General features: G+C 43.2%; 1 protein-coding gene across 1 annotated transcript; it reads right to left on the bottom strand.

Annotated features, from left to right (window-relative positions):
• Positions 1-7,796: 7,796 nt before the first annotated feature.
• Positions 7,797-16,844, bottom strand: ZNF622 (zinc finger protein 622). The gene is made up of 7 exons (XM_082479291.1): positions 16,642-16,844; positions 14,056-14,664; positions 12,003-12,257; positions 11,121-11,283; positions 10,197-10,309; positions 9,253-9,396; positions 7,797-8,624 (listed from the first exon to the last, which is right to left on the bottom strand). The coding sequence occupies exons 2-7, from the start codon at positions 14,660-14,662 to the stop codon at positions 8,497-8,499; spliced, it is 1,410 nt and encodes a 469-aa protein (XP_082335417.1). The 5' UTR covers positions 14,663-14,664; positions 16,642-16,844; the 3' UTR covers positions 7,797-8,496.
• Between the last annotated feature and the right edge of the window lie 25 nt (positions 16,845-16,869).

Below are 16,869 nucleotides of genomic sequence, written 5' to 3'. Positions count from 1 at the left end.
GCATTGCCTTTTTAACCTTCTTAACATATTTTTTTGTGTGAAGGTTTGAAAGACCTACAGGAAAAATGTTCATAAGAGCTACTGCCCACACGGGCAGGTGGAGCACAGTTAAGCTGGATGCTCCTGACACACAAATTGATGCATTTGTATGACCTTCAGTCCTAGGCACGGTGACTTCTTGCACTTGCCACTGGACATCAACCAACCTAGCCAGTCAAAACGGGATTATTTCCTCACAATCAATGAGCCAGTAAAATATTATACAGAATAGCAGATGATTTATTGAATGATATGCTGTTAGTAGCTGCAGCTGTCGCAGACAGGCATATAAATGGGCTTGAAAGTTCAAGAGCTGCACGCTGGAAAGCCTCGTTTAAGTGAGCACGCGAGAATGCGAGCTGCGATCCGCTCCTGCTGACACAAACTGCGGGAAGAAAAAGGCATAAAAAGTTATTTTGCTATTAGATTTCCTTTGGTTGTTTGCTCGAGTTATCAAGGGGCTTCTTTCACTCTACTCGGAGTTCAACCTCCTAACAGGGCTGGTGCCGAGGAACAGAGCATAGGTTTGGGGGTATTCTGCTGAGCTCTGGCAGCTACTAACTGCCTCGAGATGCCCTAGACACAAGGTGAGAAGAGCAGCAGCAAAACAAGAACACAGTGCAAAGGTCTCCAACCATCGGTAAGAACGAGTGGATTTCCAAACTATGCAGTGCTTGGTGACCTCCTAAGTCCGGGTGATCTCGCCATTGAGACGTGATAAATGTTTGAGGTGGGCTCCCTGCAGTTTCTTGCACCAGTTCCCTGTATACAGGACCCCGAGTAACCTGGGTATGCACATACAGCTTTGGCTGTAGTCCCGCCCAAAGTACCTCAGCTATTCTAAATGGCTGTACTGGGATTGCTTATTGGAGCTACGCCACGGTACAGAAAAAAAATGGATGATTCATGGGGCCAAAAGACCGAGTCATTTAAAATAAAACTTCAAAGGCATCTAGCTAATTTCTATATTTAACTGCCTAGTAACAAAGAATTTGAACAGCTGGGCTATTAATTCAGAAGTAGGAACTCTCCTGCACACATTTAATTGTTCAAATCAGTTCTGGTCAGTTACCTGAAAAGCACCCGCTCTCAAGAGAGGAGCCTCTGCTTCAGATTACAACTGAAGATGGGTGCCCAGACCCTGGGGCAAGGTGAAGTGCTGCATAGATCCTGTTGATTAGTTCTCGGTAGCTCCATGCTGGAGAATTATGCGGCCACAGCTGAGCCACCTAATCTTCTCTTTGTGCTCTGTAAACAGATATGGGACTAAGACACGATTGTACTGCTCCTCCCCTCTCCTATAAAATGCTGGTCTTCTGTCAGGAACTGTGTTGCAGGAAGAACCACGGTGACTTCGGTGTTGGAAGAGTCAAGGACAAACTGAAGCGTAACACGCTCTCTCTCATGCAGCTCCAGCAGGCATGGCGGAGCTAAGCAGACATGGAAGCAAACAAAAATAGACTGTATAATGAACTATGGGGCTCCCACCAACACCGGGCGGCCAATCTCTAAAGTATTCGAGGATGACAGACAGAGCTCTGCACCTTACAGGCCGCCTTTCTCTTCTCTGTGGGACAACAAACCTTCTCCTGGCAGGAAAGCAGATGCAGCTGGCAAGTGTCCTATGTTAAAGATGAAGAAAGACGACACCATTTACCAGGCACTTACCATACATCACTCAAATAGAAGTAACTGTCCAGATTTATCCTTGGTCTATGGCCAGTTAAAGGTAATTTCAGTTGGTATTGCTTAACACTTAGTAGAAAAAACAACCTTGAAACAATTCTTTATCATCTGCTCTATTTGGAAAGCACGCGCTTCTTCAGTACAGTTCAAAATATGGCGACTTGAATGGCAGGATTTATTGAAACACCACGATTGCAAGGAATGAAGTAAGCTAGGTATGACCCCACCTATGAAAGACGTCAGAAAGTATCTGGATTTCGGAACACTTCAGTGAATATTTTATCAAGATTTTCAGTGCATATAATGTAAGTAAACACATAGTTGCCCTACCTGTTAAGGTGTTAGTGGTGGTTAGAGTAGGAGAATGGTGCGAGGCCAAAGGCAGATCTTGGCCAGGAAGGCCAGATTGCTTTCATGTCTGTAAAGAGGGGAAGTTTAAGGGTGGAACGCTACCTGAGCCAGAAAAAAAAGAAGCCAACATATCCATAGATGGCTGTGTAAACCTTGCCAAAGCGTTAACAGGCGCTGGCAGGAGGTTTGGTTGAGGTGGAGCGACGCAAGGCAAATTGGCCTTGAGGTTCACAAGCATGACCTCTTCACTAGCTTAAAAGAACCACGAATAACAGAGGAAACCGAGGCAAGGACACCACCTGCGGGCCTCAGCTGGTACCTGGGGCTGCACCTGTGTGCGTTGCAGAGCCTGACATAAGCGTGCTGGGGAGGCAGAAAGCCCCCCGGAGCACTGCAGCTGATGTGCCACAGGGTGTATGCTCAGGAAGGCTGCTCTTTCCTTCCCAGCGTGCTGGAAAACGTCCCCAGAGCTGAGCGCCGGCCTTTCCTGCAGCACTCTTCTTACACAGCTGAGGCGCTTGGTCTACCCATTTGTTGGAGAAACGCAACTTCCACTGGTCTGGTGGCTGTTTACTGAGCCACTTAGTTTTGTAAACTTTTAACTGGATCTTCCAGGCGTGTTTTAATTATCAAATAATAATTAAAAAAAAAAGGTTCTCATTGAGCTGGCAGAATAAATAAAGAAGTGTTCCAAGGAGAAATGTATCTAGCTAAAAATTTCATTTGGTAAAACATCAGGTTATCTTTGTGGCCTCTAGAGCTTATTAGAAATGTAAATATTCTATTTTTTCCCCTCTTTTTAACTAATAGCATTTGCTGCTGCTGCTAATTCTGTTATTCAAGTTATTGATTGTCAGTAATTCCTACCCAGCCCTCTTTCCTGAAGATCCTTCAAGAAAGGAAGGTTAAGATACGAGGTCACCTGATGATGTGAATACACACCACTTCTGAGTCCTGGTACATGTTCTTCACTTTTGTCTATTAACACATGACGTGGGAGGAGCAAACCTCTTAGTTGCATACCCAAGGTTATGGAATTTACCACTGTTAAGTTCTGGGCAAAGATAAAAAAGTTGAAAAAATAAATCCGATACAGTGGGAAGCAAATAAGACTCCAACACAAGTGCAACAAACGCTAGAAAAATGTGTCTCAGACACAAATGTTTGTTTGGTAATGTCGTCATTTAAAAACCTGTTTAATTATCCCTTTTTGCTTTTGGGAAGTCACATAACTTTATACTGGGAAGCGCTGAATACTTTTCAAGGAGAGTGATTCTGACTCCCTTGCTGGCTCAGCTAGGATTTATTTCTCTGCTTTTAGTCTGGTACCTGAGACATGCGCAGAAATCCCTAACACAAAACTGGTTACAGCTCTTGTTACTGCTTCTGTTGCTACTCAAGTGCCTGGCCGCTGCATCTTAGGCAGGCAGGGTAGTTTGGGACGTAGCAGGAGAGGCAACAGAAATTTCCTCTGGGTCAGATTCCCAAAAAGAGATGGTTTGGCTTGCTCTGACACATGAAGTGCCATCAGTTGGTCATCTCGACTACCCAGACTCTGCCAACTGCTGAAGATTCAGGACGTGATGTCAGTCTGGTGACTGCTATTCACCAGATGCAGTGTGGTAGTCAGTTGGACTAAAACAGTTAACCACTAAGATTCAAGGCCTTTACGATACGTTTTTAATTTTCAGCCAGATGCGCCCTAAAGCTTATCTCTAACTTCTCACCTATTACAGGTCATAATAGTATAAACCCCCTTGGATCTCTGAAGCACAGTTTTTCACCTGCAGCTTTATGCAGGTAGTGTGGAGGAAGATGACCAAACCCCTGAGCAGATGAAGCCCATTAGCGCAGAATGCCTCAGTATTAATAGATCAAAAATAACTCTTTAAAAAAATAAAAGAATCTCACTCAGATGGCCCTCAAGCATCAGATGTTAGCTGGGCAGTGGTCCAACTCCTTTACATCTCAGGCGCTCTACCTTGTGGAAACCAATTAGGGATCGATAATGCACTGTTAAAGGGAGTGCTTACTTTAAATAGATCTTTATTTGTTGACTTGCAACTTCATCGTAATAAGTTGTTAAGATGTTTTACATATCTGACTGTCCTGTGTCTCTGCCACTCTACATCCCATATGCTTCTTTCTTTCCCAGCCCCTCCCTTCCAGATAATGGGTACATGTTTTTCCCCTCTAGTACCACCTGGGTTGCTTTTAGATAACTTAAGTGTACAAAACAGAAGAACTACTTCCAAAAGGAGATGGCAGATGTACTCTGTCAGCTTCGCCAATTCTCTCATTATGCTGATTCATTCTGCAATGTCTGACGCAGCATCGGGACTACTTCAACATTCAGCTATTACTGGATTGACAGGCAAGCAGAACCCCAGCCCTGTGCAAAACGGGGTACCTTTCCTAGGCTTCTTCCCACTCTTTCCTACTTTGGATGCACCAGCTTAAGAAGGGATCTCCTGCTCCTCTTGGAACAGCACACCCACTGAATTACAACCACACCATGAAATTCTTGCCAGAGTACCCACTATATCCAGAGACTGTCTCAAATCTACTTGGTTGCTTCTAGACTTTACTTTCTTCTCATTCTGATCACTCCTTCCCCTCTACTCTGCCCTGGTGAGACCGCATCTGGAATATTGTGTCCAGTTCTGGGCCCCTCAGTTCAAGAAGGACAGAGAGCTGCTGGAGAGAGTCCAGCGTAGGGCAACTAAGATGATTAAGGGAGTGGAGCATCTCCCTTATGAGGAAAGACTGAGGGAGCTGGGTCTCTTTAGTTTGGAGGAGACTGAGGGGTGATCTTATTAGCGTTTATAAATATACAAAGGGGGAATGTCATGAGGATGGAGCCAGGCTCTTCTCAGTAGCGACCAATGATAGGACAAGGGGTAATGGATTCAAGCTAGAACACAAGAGGTTCCACTTAAATTTGAGAAGAAACTTCTTCTCAGTGAGGGTGACAGAGCACTGGAACAGGCTGCCCAGGGAGGTTGTGGAGTCTCCTTCTCTGGAGACATTCAAAACTCGCCTGGACGCCTTCCTGTGCAACCTCATCTAGGTGTTCCTGCTCCGACAGGGGGATTGGACTAGATGATCTTTTGAGGTCCCTTCCAATCCCTAGCATACTGTGATACTGTGTGATACTGTGATCACAAGAGCCAGAAAATGCAAGGTCAGAGCAGGGGAGCACAAGGTCATAGCTGGAAACATAGCTCCTTGATGGGTACCATCATCATTTGGAATTCTTTTAGGAAACAAAAAACTGCCCTCAGCTATCCTTTGCACAAGCTTTAGGATTTAGGCTAGGGAGGTAAAAGACTAAACTGTTAACACTGAAGCATGTTTAATAAAAACACTCTCAGACACTGTGACATAGCTGGAGGTACCTACAAGCTGTGCAGACTGTAGCACTGTTGCTGAATACTGCAGACAATCTGCATACTTGTTCTAGCTACCCCTTTGCAAGCAATGCTCTCCCTGGACTTACATAAAGATATTAATAGCAATTCATCTCACAGAAGTCTAGTGCTAATCTTAACTCGTGTTAGTGGCGAGCTTTGCCTTCTCACCCCACCAGTATTCTGCATGAATGTACTCTTACTAGACTTTATTTATTTTCATAGTAAACACAATTCTGAGAAAAGCTTCCCTATGCCCTCTGCTGGTTTTCCAAGGCACCCATTTTCAGCTTGCAGTTAAAACTCTTCCTTTAAAATAGCAGTAGGTTTCCATACCTCTCCTCCATTTTCTTCCGACTAAACCACAGTAAGACATATAGGACAGAATCATAGGTACATACTATATGAATTGCCTCTTCAGCTTCCTTGTGACTTGCCAAATGACTACCAATTTCCACTTTTGCTTACTTGCATTTCTTTCTGAACTAGACTGTTCAGGAAATTCAGGCAATCCCTATCTTTTCATAAGCAGTTGGCTTCTTTGAGCAAGTCTGCACAGAGAATAGGAGTTTCTTTTGGTTGCCCTTTCACATTGAGGAGAGCAGCAAACCCATGCACCTTCATCCTGAATCTTATGGACCCAAAGTCCTTTGTCATTGGATCAATTATCTCCTTGTATTTCTGCCTTCACTGCCAAGACTCCTTTAACACCTACCTCTAAGACTTTAGCAACTGTACTAGGTTAGGCCCAAGACTCTTCTAGGATAATTATCCTGTCCTTAACGTAAGTCTTGGATATTCCACACGTGTTTTCCAAAAGCTCCAGACTGAATACCATTCTGATGCTCACTGCTGACTTACACCGGTATTCAAAGCCAGCTCAGCAGGCTTCAAGTTAAGATTCAGGTTAAGAAGTCTAACCGTTCTATTTCTACATTTGTGGCATTTCATTTTGCTCTACGTGTAAACAAAATCTAACATAAGCATAAGACCCTTTGATAGTAATCTCTAACTTCAAAGAAAAAGATATGAGCAGCTCCCAAGGGCCAGATGCCGAGGCTTGACAAATACAAGTATTATATACCCACAGTGCTAGAAATCCATACCATAATTGCAAGTTGGGCCAGGTTATGAGTGTAATAAAGGATATGATGTCTTGGGATTCACATAGCTTTAGTCACATAGCTGAGATTAGATCTCTTACTTCTAGCTTTGAGAATAAAGCCCAATAACCCAGAGCAAACCCTCTAGAACACGTTCAAATGCAGATGCAGCTATGGATACACAATGGCAGTAACTCTGACTTGCCAGGAAAAAGGAGATAAACTCAAGTTGGGTTGATAAATGAGTAAGATTTTTTGAACACAGCCTTTCTTTAAAATTCTCTCTGCTTCAGTTTTCCCTTCACTCAAATCTGTGCTTTTTTTAAATGTATTAGTCACTTGACTTCGTAAATGCTGTGTCAAATCTACAGCCTCCATTACTGATCAAGTTCTGTCTCGTCAGTAAAAGCAGGAACAGCAAAAAATTTCCAAGGCAGCAGAACTTACTAAAAAAGGGAAAAAAAAAAAGAAAGCGCAACACACCATGGTCAAATCCACAAAACAAAAATACATAGCATGCACCTCCATTGTGAAACTGTCACTTTCCCAAGAGTCCCATAAATATACCACTCTCAGAAGTGCTGATATGCCAAAAGTACTACTTTTTCTGAACTTACTTCTTAGGGAGACTTTATGGATTATTTTAAAAGGTCAAAATACAGTGTTTATTAACAAAGCCTCCCCCTACCATTCCCAGTGATATTATGCACACACCATTCACAGGAGAGGAAGAGAACTTATATTAAAATCATGCCAATGAAAGCCACTACTAGGGAATGCAGAGTAATCCTAAAATGCAGAAGCACAACTTGACTGGAACCAGCCGCAGCTGCCTTCACAATGAATGGACAAATAGCAATTTTCCTGTGGCATACACTCAGTGTCCAGCACACTACAGCTCGGGGCTTCATGAGCTGCCCTGCACCTTTGTGTGTAAGTGCCCACCTACTTACATGAAGGTAAGAAGAACCAGTAAAGCCATGGAAGCTTTTAACATCTACTACACCGGGACCAACACGAGCGCTGCTGCCTCAGCTCTTTAACAGGCAGATTTTCTCTACGCCTGCCTGTTCACCTGCTTAAGTGGGAGAGTGTGCTTCCATTCTAGCCAATACATGTCTTGGGTCACTTTCCTTCAGCAAGATCATATGAAACACCAGTACTCAACAGGAACAACAAAAACTGACATCAACAGCAACTTCAAAGTTTTAATCAGGAAATCTTTAACAGATCATCAGAAATTTTGATTGACATTCATCTAAATGTTATGGTAATCTTGAGCAGTTTTTAAACAACTGCAGTGTAAATTATTAATCCAGCCCTGAGCTGGAACATTAAGTAAGTATAGTCAACTTCCAAGGATGATATTAATCCTGGAGTTAAATTTTCCATTACTGCATTTCTTAAAACAGTTATCACTTAACCTTCCCAGAATCTCTCATCTCACATTTTCACGTCAGTAGTGCCAGCTAGAAGTCCAAAACACCCAGCTAACTTATGGCTGTCACCACAAGTGAACACCCTCAATATATTCCATCTCAGGCTCTTACATCTAGGATCTTCTCTTGGCCTCAGCCACTTTGCAGAACTGGAAAAAAGATATTCAGATAAATGACAAGTGTCAACTGCCCCACAGAAATGGGCTGTACAAAGATGGGCAGCAAGACTACGCGTGCATCATCATTCACAGGCATGACTACTTTGCCACATAAACTGCTTAAGAGACTTTATTTTTTAAGTTAGGCCAACCATCATTTCACCAGAAGAGACAAGCTCCCTGCTCTTCTCACAGACAGGAAGACAGACCAGCATACACATCCCCATTTGATAGGTACCAAGTCCATTTTAATAACCCATAAACCAAATCCTCCTTCCCCAAACCAGTTGCATGCAGCTCTCTTGGGAACTCAAAATCTGACTTGTGCCCGGAAATGCATCTGCTTTGTAGCATTGTTACTCATTCCTGTCTTCAGCATCCACTTTGACTTCATCCTCTGCAGGTACTGCATATCACGCTGCTGAGCAAAGACTGCCCCTTCAGGGAGAGAGGAGGAAGAGAAAGAGGGATAAATGTTTGTGAGATTACTTACTACTAATATGCAAATCAGTTAATCTGTCCATTTAAACTGACAGTTAGCTGTATGTTTTCCATCCCATACTGGGACACTTCTTTTCACTTTTCTCTTGGGAAAGGCCAGTTCCCCTGTGAACACCCATGACCATTACCCATTAAGGGAAGAGGTTGTTTTGCATTCCAGTGTGCAATTCTTTATTTCAGAAGTGCATATAGATCACTGCTCCCCAACTGAAAAAGTATTCCAACTGAGTGATCTATGTTACATTGTTAAACAGCAAGAGTAGTAGTTTTGACAGGCAGAGAAAGATTATTACCTTAGGAAACAAGAAGTCATAGGAAGTCACCAAATATCACAAACACACATGCTAACGAACTGAAGGGCTTGCACAGAAACTGCAATGGATTTTAGACACAAACAACTTCCTATAACTTACTCTGCCTGGATGTCAGCAATGAAAAGCAACTGAGTGGAAGACAAACTACTGCATAAAATCCCACAAATATGAAACAAGCTCAACCTATTTAATTGTAGAGTGATAACATCCTAGAACTTCCTCCCCTGCAAACACCTCACATAGTCACTTACCTGTCTGACCTGTCCAGCCCAAAGCTCTGTACTGCTGCAACACCCGACCCACTGCTTTCTTATTTTTCGCAACAGTTACCGCTCTTGACAGACCAAACCGTTGCTTGTAGTATCTCATTAAAGAACGATGACCCACTCTTGCACCTGTTCAGGAGGGGATATCTTATTATGCATAACAAAGCAGCTTCTGAAATGAAGTATTCAGTCATATTGTGAAAACTGTGGAAAATCCCAACACTGAGAAATGCTTTTAAAAGGCACAAAACTTTAAAAACTTTAGGACCATTAGGAACTCAATGTAATTACTGTAAGAACTGCTGTACTGCACTCTACCTTGAAGAAAAAAAAATTAAATTAGGGGAATGAGCAGAGACGCAATGCTGTTTCAAGTAACCAGGGAAGTAACTTGTTGACATTCAGGACATCTTCTGTAACTCCACAGTTGGCAGCACTTTTCAGAATAAAAGGGCTGAGGTCCCCTCATACAAAAAACACAAAACCAAAAAAATAATGCAAGCAAGAGTGCCAAATGCTATACAAGGCAAGAATAAGGTTGTTTAAATAAATTAGTTAACATCTGACTCTCTGAAAAAAAAAACAAACCAAAACAAAAAAAAAACCAAACCAACAAAACTACAGTAGAAAACTGAAGTTATAGCCTCTCTAAGTTGTACTAAAACAAGATATGGAAACTCTTGGAGTATACCATAAGAGTCACATACACACAATGTGCCCCAGCCTACATATACATTAACGCTGAAAAAGCTAGACTTGGTAGTGAAAATAATGGAAGGTGAGGGCAAAACCCCAAAGACACTTAGATGCAAAATTACTTTCTCCCTTGTCAAAGAAAAACACTTACAATGATGATCTATGCTGCAGGTAATGGCTGCAGCTATGAGAAAGGCAGAGTAAGTACGTCATAACACAAATCCTATGCCTACCTGAAGGAAGGATCAGCTCCATAGTGTCATCATCATAATCCAACTCTCTCTCTGCTGGACGCTCTCCAGGCACCTCCACATCTTCCCCATCCTTGTGATCAGGGTAACTGCTCCTGTGGAAGAGTAGCAGTATACGGTTTATGCACGGTGAGCAGCCACAGCTATCCAGACCCATTACGCAAAAGAACTGCCATGCGCAGCTACAGCAAGCCACAAACGCTGTCATGTTTTACTTGCCTTGGTTTGAGAGTTCTTCCTAGTAGCGCCCTGCCCTGAACAGTGGCTGAAGACAAGGACCACCCTTCCTCCAACTGGTTCTATAACCCACCACAGTTCTGCTACTGCACACTTAACCGCCACTCACGGTGAAAAGCAACCACGGTGCAGCTCACCAGCTCTGCACAGCTACTGAACGGGCGCTCCAAGAAGCTCCACTAAATCCGCCTGTCACCATAACAGGAGATATTTCTGACCAAAACGAACAAAGCTTAGGACAAGTTACAGGAAATTCAACAAGAGGCCTCTAAATCACAGCAGTCCTGTTTAACTCCAACTACTTTGAAATAAAATAAAATAAAAAATCCACATTAGGTATTAAGCCCACAATCTGCCTAAAAGGTAATGGAAGAGACAGTTATGCCCTTTTACAGTCTTTGCTGGTTCACTGAAATCTAAACTTAGTAACAGCAAACATATAAAATAGAATTCAAAATATATTTTCACGTAGGACTGCCATTAGTGGTCAAAGGAGAGGAGAACCAATCATGTTGTTATGCTTACCCAGAAAAGTGGTGAACCAGCTACACAAAATAAGCATCAGAAACAGGACTAAATTCTAAGAATGAGTAATAGTTTTTGACGTAATACTGAACTGTCCTTTTCTCTGTCCCCGTCTGTGCTCCACTCAAAAAGAAGCATCCTCACCTAAAATCATAGAAGTCTGCAAATTCCAGGGCAGCATCTCCATCTGTGAAGAGTTTGCAGTGGCTTTTATCATTCATGTGAGCCTGTACGGCTTCTGTAGAGTAGAAGGATTTCCCTTTTTCATTGCACCAGATGCAGATTTTCCCAACACCAACCTTCTCTCCTGCAGAAAACATTGACATTTCTATTGGTCTGAATTAAGCCTCCCTAGTCAATAATTAACATTTCTGTGATGCAGCCTTCCCAGCTTGAAAGCAGAGAGAGCAAGGAAGAGCCTTGAGTCCTTCATTTCCAGAAAAGCCCTGCTGTTCCTATGCCTCAACCATATGGCTCCATCAGGGACAAGCCTGTGCACTTAAAGATTTCATCTCACAAGTTATGGACCATTATGTATTCTCAATAACAAATTTCATACTTCCAATACAGTTTTCTATCTGATACTCCAAAATTATTTTGTTTTCATCATTACTTGTAGATTTTAGGGAAGATACATTTTTTCCAGTTTTTAGCTCTCACAAATATTGTAAACTGATGAGGCAAAGACTCAGACTCACGAGTAGGATAACACAGTTCATATGCGCACTTTAGCAATAGAGTTTTGTCCTAAATTCCATGCTAGCTGAACAACTTTCTCAACATTAGAAAACTATGCGAGACCTACGGGGTACACAACCATGATTGCTCAGTGGTGTTTTCTCTCACTCTCCCTGGAAAGCCTGTGGTCCTGTTCATGATCAAAATACTGAATGAGACAGCACCAGATTTTACACCAAAAAAAAAAAAAACACCAAACCCAACATTTTAAGTCATAAACCAGTGAAAAGAAGCAATAACAGTATATAATTATCCTGGTCAAAAATCAGAGAACATTTACAGGCATACCTAGGTACTTGATTAGTCCTCTGAGATCCACAAGGTACTCTATGTCTGGAATGAAGAAACTGTGAGCTTTTGTCATATGGGCCACATTTTTCGTGAGAGATCTTGAATGGTGGGGACAGAACAAACAGTCCGTGACTGGTATGGCCCCAACAGCAGGAGTGCTTTCAGCTTCTGCCTGCTCCTCCTCTTCTTCTCCCACATCTTCCATTTCTTCTTCAGAGCCAATATCTTCATCGGAATCCATATCTTCCCAGTCTTTTAAAGAAAGTTTTAAAAAAAAAAAAAAAAAAAAATATAATTCCTTCTCCCAAGCAAAACAAGTCCCAGTTACGTTAGAAAAAATTATCATAGAAAATATTTCATTTTCTATTCTTACAGCTAAGTGCCACACAGTCACTTCCAGGTGTGAGAATATACTATTGCCAGTAAAACACATTTCTTTGTAAGATGCACAGCAAAGCTCAAGTCTGCTCATAAAAAAGTTGGCAGATCCAGTATTTCCCCCCCCCCCCTCCATTTTCTCAACTATTAACACTTTATTGCTGTTTCAAAGCCTTAAATTTAATTCACCACAGCACAAGAACAAGTGCATGGCTCATTAAAAACAATACAACTGTCAGAATCATGAAAATACTCATTTCCAGCAGTGACTCAGCAGTGAGGGAAAACACACTCCTGTTCACACATACATCTTTAACAACAGAGAATAACAGAGTCAGCTGTCACAGATATAGTATGTTACTTTATATGTTAGTATATTGCAAGATATACTAACAATTTTAGACATTTCCAAGATTACTGCAGAGCTCATTAATAGACAGACAAACCAGCAATCTGATTACACTGTTAGAGGTGTCTAGAAATCTTCTTTAAGGAGTTCAGATCTGGGGTAGTGAGTATTTCCCAGTACTCTATTCCTACTGGTCCCCTTCCAACTGCCATGAGCACAGAGCATTTGAGAACACGGTCCTCCCCAGCATTGTACACTGCTAATTAGAGATATTTGCTATAGGATATAGTTTAGCAATTTTAAAGGCCTGACACTGAATTAACAGGACTTGCAGGAAACATTCCTGAACAAACACTTAAGAGGAAAATTAACATTCAGAAACCTACTGAGATTTTAGCATTACAATTTATGAGCAAAACATTAACACAAAACAGGTGTAACTTGGCTCCTTCTTTAGATGTTAAGACACATGTTCAGAGGTGTATGTTTCTTCTCTTGTAGAACAGATTCCCTGAACTGCAACTGAAATTTCACCAGCATAAAACTGCTGTAAGAGACATAATAACATGACACAACAGTTTCAGTAATGAAGCAGGCATAGTATAGTCCCACTTCCTTCATACCTGTCCCCTTGCTGCGGTTTAATCACCCCATTCAACTGCTCCAGTAGATGCACTGGGAGCTGCACTGTAACCTACAGGACTGAAAGCATCAGGTTAAAAATAACCCTTTTCTGGCAATTCTGTAGTTCTGATCTTCCCAGTTGTCCATTTTTCAGGCTAACCTCCAACAATTTTAATATAGATGCCAATACGCTGAGAAGCTATGCCACACAGTGTCAGCTTAAGGAGCAAACGTTCTCCTCTGATCTTGGTGGGCAGAGAAAAACAAAACCAATCCCACACCCACCTCCCTTCAACAGATCAGTACAGCAATTGATGGAACAGCAGCAAATGATCATGATCGGAGTTTTGTTCATCTGTTTTTCAGAAGTAGTTTTAGGGTAACCTTTTATGTTAGCCTTCCTTAAAGGAAACTTCCCCTGGAATTTTATGTGGGAAATAACACTCTTATTAGTAACTGTTTCTATCCAACCTTCACACGCATTAGTATCTCGTGCAGCTGGCAGTTCAGAAACTAACAGAGTCCTTGACTGCAAGAATGGGCCTACCTTAACTCCTTTGTCAGTCTGAAAATTTAATCAACAGGAAGACCTTTCATGATGGAAAATATACTACTACAGAAATAGGAGGCTTTTACACAAAACCACCAACAACATAGCTTACCCCAAGCTATCTCTTGTCAGTATCTTTATTGCCTTACCTTCCTCCATATCTTCTTCTTCCTCTGCTTGTTGTTTGGCCAGCTTCTTTGCTTGCTGTTCAAACCACTGTAGCCGTGGAGGTTTTTCTGCTCGTTCTCTACTCTGTGATAAGCTGGCACTTCCCGTAGAAACTGGAGAGCTGCTTGCATTACTAGGAGGTAAAGGCATCTTCTTTGGCGATGAAGATGGCTGAGCTCTGATGGCTTGCTGAATAGCTGCGTTCATTTCATCTTTGTTTACACTCTCTGGGGCCAGCCCCTTTTCCAGGTTCTTTTCATTTAATGTTTTCACTTTCTTGCTGACAGCTTGAACAGCTTTCTTCTCCAACTCCAGGTGCTTCTTGGACTTCAAGTGATTCTCGTAGGCATTGAAGGTGGAGAATCTCTTGCTGCAAACTGTGCAGTAAGTGGCAGTGATTTTGTTCTGCTCCTCTGCTACTGCTCTCTGCGCTAGGACTCTCTCTTGGAAATTCTCAGCAGTGACAGGAGGCATGTCAGCAACCTTACGCTTCAGATTGTATCTATGCCAGTCAGTTTTGTAATGAGCACGCTGAATGTCAGCATCCTTGAAAGCCACACGGCAAGTGATACAAGTGTAGGTTGCCATTACTAGAAAGTGGGGAAAAAATAATAATCATGCTCACAAAGACAAATAACCGCCACAAAAAACCCCAAACACAACATCCTGACAGCACCCACATAAAGCAGCATAAGATACGCAGTTCTCACGCAGAATTAAATTTATTAAACAGCAGCATTAGCAAACAGCATGTTACATACTAGAAGCAGCAAAAAAACCACAAGACTGATACAGTTATCAGAGATTACTTGTACCACAGCAGCACCAGAGCACTCCAGCTCTGGACCAAGCACCCACTGTGCTTGTCAGGGCTCAGACACAGAACTCGTTCCCAGCCCTAGAAGCAGTGCTTTGAAAGCACTGAGCTCTTTACTGGAGATCAGAAACTAAAGTTTATTTTCAAGCTCATGTTCTGCCAAGTATAGGCTTTTAAGGAGCCTACTGATTTCTCCAAAATAAGGGTAAAAGGGAAAAAGCTGCTTTCATGCCTATTTTCCATTTTCCACAGCCTTATCAAATGCAAAAAAAAAAAAAAGTTTACCGCAATTAAAAAGCCACCCCCATCATTTAACTGATTTAGAAAAAATATGGTTTAACCTGGAAAAAAAAGAAATAATACACCAGGAGGAGGGGGTTTGAAAGCAGCAGAGTAACAGCAACCTCTCCCAGAAGCTATCAACAGGGGGAAGCAGCACTGAAAGAAATATGCAGAGCTGAAAGGTACTTTATGAAACACTCATTCTCTGGAAGAGCTGGACTCCTGATTTACTGCTCATACTATCTGCAATCCTACAGTAACAGGAAATACATTAGCAAAATATAAAGACCATAGTATTTTATTTGAAATACTGTAAGTGTCTATTCAGTGTAACAGATGCTTTTTGTTTCAGAGGAAAACACATTCTCTGCCTATCCAGGGATCCTGACTGCTCTTTGAAGCATTTCCCTCCCACCTGCAGAGCTCTCTCTCTCTTTCCTAGCCCAAGCAGGTATTTTACTGCCATAAACCAACCGATGCAGAATCACATTTGCTGTTAATCACAAACTCCTTGCAGAAACCTCAGGAACAGAACAGTTTGATCTGGTCTATTACAGGTAGACAGCAGCTACGCACTAGATTACCCTGGTGGTGATCAGAAGAAGAGGTATGCAGCTGAGAGGATCTAAAACCATAAACCTTCACATCCGACTACTGCATGGAAAAATAATGGCTACAATTTAAGCTGCATAAAGCACAAAAAGCACCTATGGAATCCTGTGTAGTTATGTCAAGACTTCCCATTATCCACTCGAGCTTTTTTCCCCACTATTTTAACCCACAAAACCAAAGCGCAGAATTTTTCCCCATGTGGGACTCAGGAAAACAAAACTTGAGGCACTCACAAGCCTTCAGCCCAAGGGTCCAGACAAATCTCTTCTCCCTGCAGGGTCTTCAATACAGCTGATTTTAGCTTCCTTTATTTGAGCTTAAAGAGAGCCGGTGTCTATAAGACTGATGCAAGGCAGAAAGGCCTGACTGACAAGCAAGTGCCCAGAGAGGTTGTGGATGCCCCATCCCTGGAGGCGTTCAAGGCCAGGCTGGATGGGGCTTTGAGCAACCTGGTCTAGTGGGAGGTGTCCCTGCCCACGGCAGGGGGGCTGGAACTAGGTGATCTTTAAGATCCCTTCCAACCTAAACCATTCTGACTCCATGATTCTACGGACACCAGAAATGACAGCACAACTTAAACCCGGGGGGAGGGAAAAATTAAAGTAAAACAAAACGCAGGAAGGGGCGCAGACAGAAGCCGGGACCCTCCAGACGTGGCTCGGGCAGGGCCCGTGTGGAGGCTCTGCCCTGAGGGAGAGCAACCGACACCCCCAGGCCGCGCGGCCCACCCGCCGCGACTCACGGCCGGGTCAGGCCGGGCCGGGCCTCGCCCTTCCCACCACTCCCGGCGATCCTAGGCCCCCCGGCCCGCTCCGACAACAGCCCTCCCGCCCGGCAGGCCTCACGGGACACGCACCTGCCACCCGTAGAGCGAGGGATCCCTCCCAGCCGCTGCCCGTACCCGCAGAAGAGGAGGAAGAGGAGGTGCGGGCAGGAAGTCGCCGCGCAGCGTCAGGCAGGAAGGGCGGGGCCGCCCCCTGCCGCCCGGCGCCGCCGCCGCTAGCGCCCCCTGCCGCCGGGGAGGTCCCGGGTCGGGCTGAGAAGCGGGGGAGCGGGGGTGTGGGGGTGTGGTGTTGGTTTTTTT

Source organism: Vanellus vanellus (genome assembly GCF_965231255.1).
Source record: "Vanellus vanellus genome assembly, chromosome: 2".
NCBI classification, from domain to species: domain Eukaryota; kingdom Metazoa; phylum Chordata; class Aves; order Charadriiformes; family Charadriidae; genus Vanellus; species Vanellus vanellus.
Note: the sequence above shows the minus strand (reverse complement) of the source record. Positions and strands in the feature narration are given on the sequence as shown.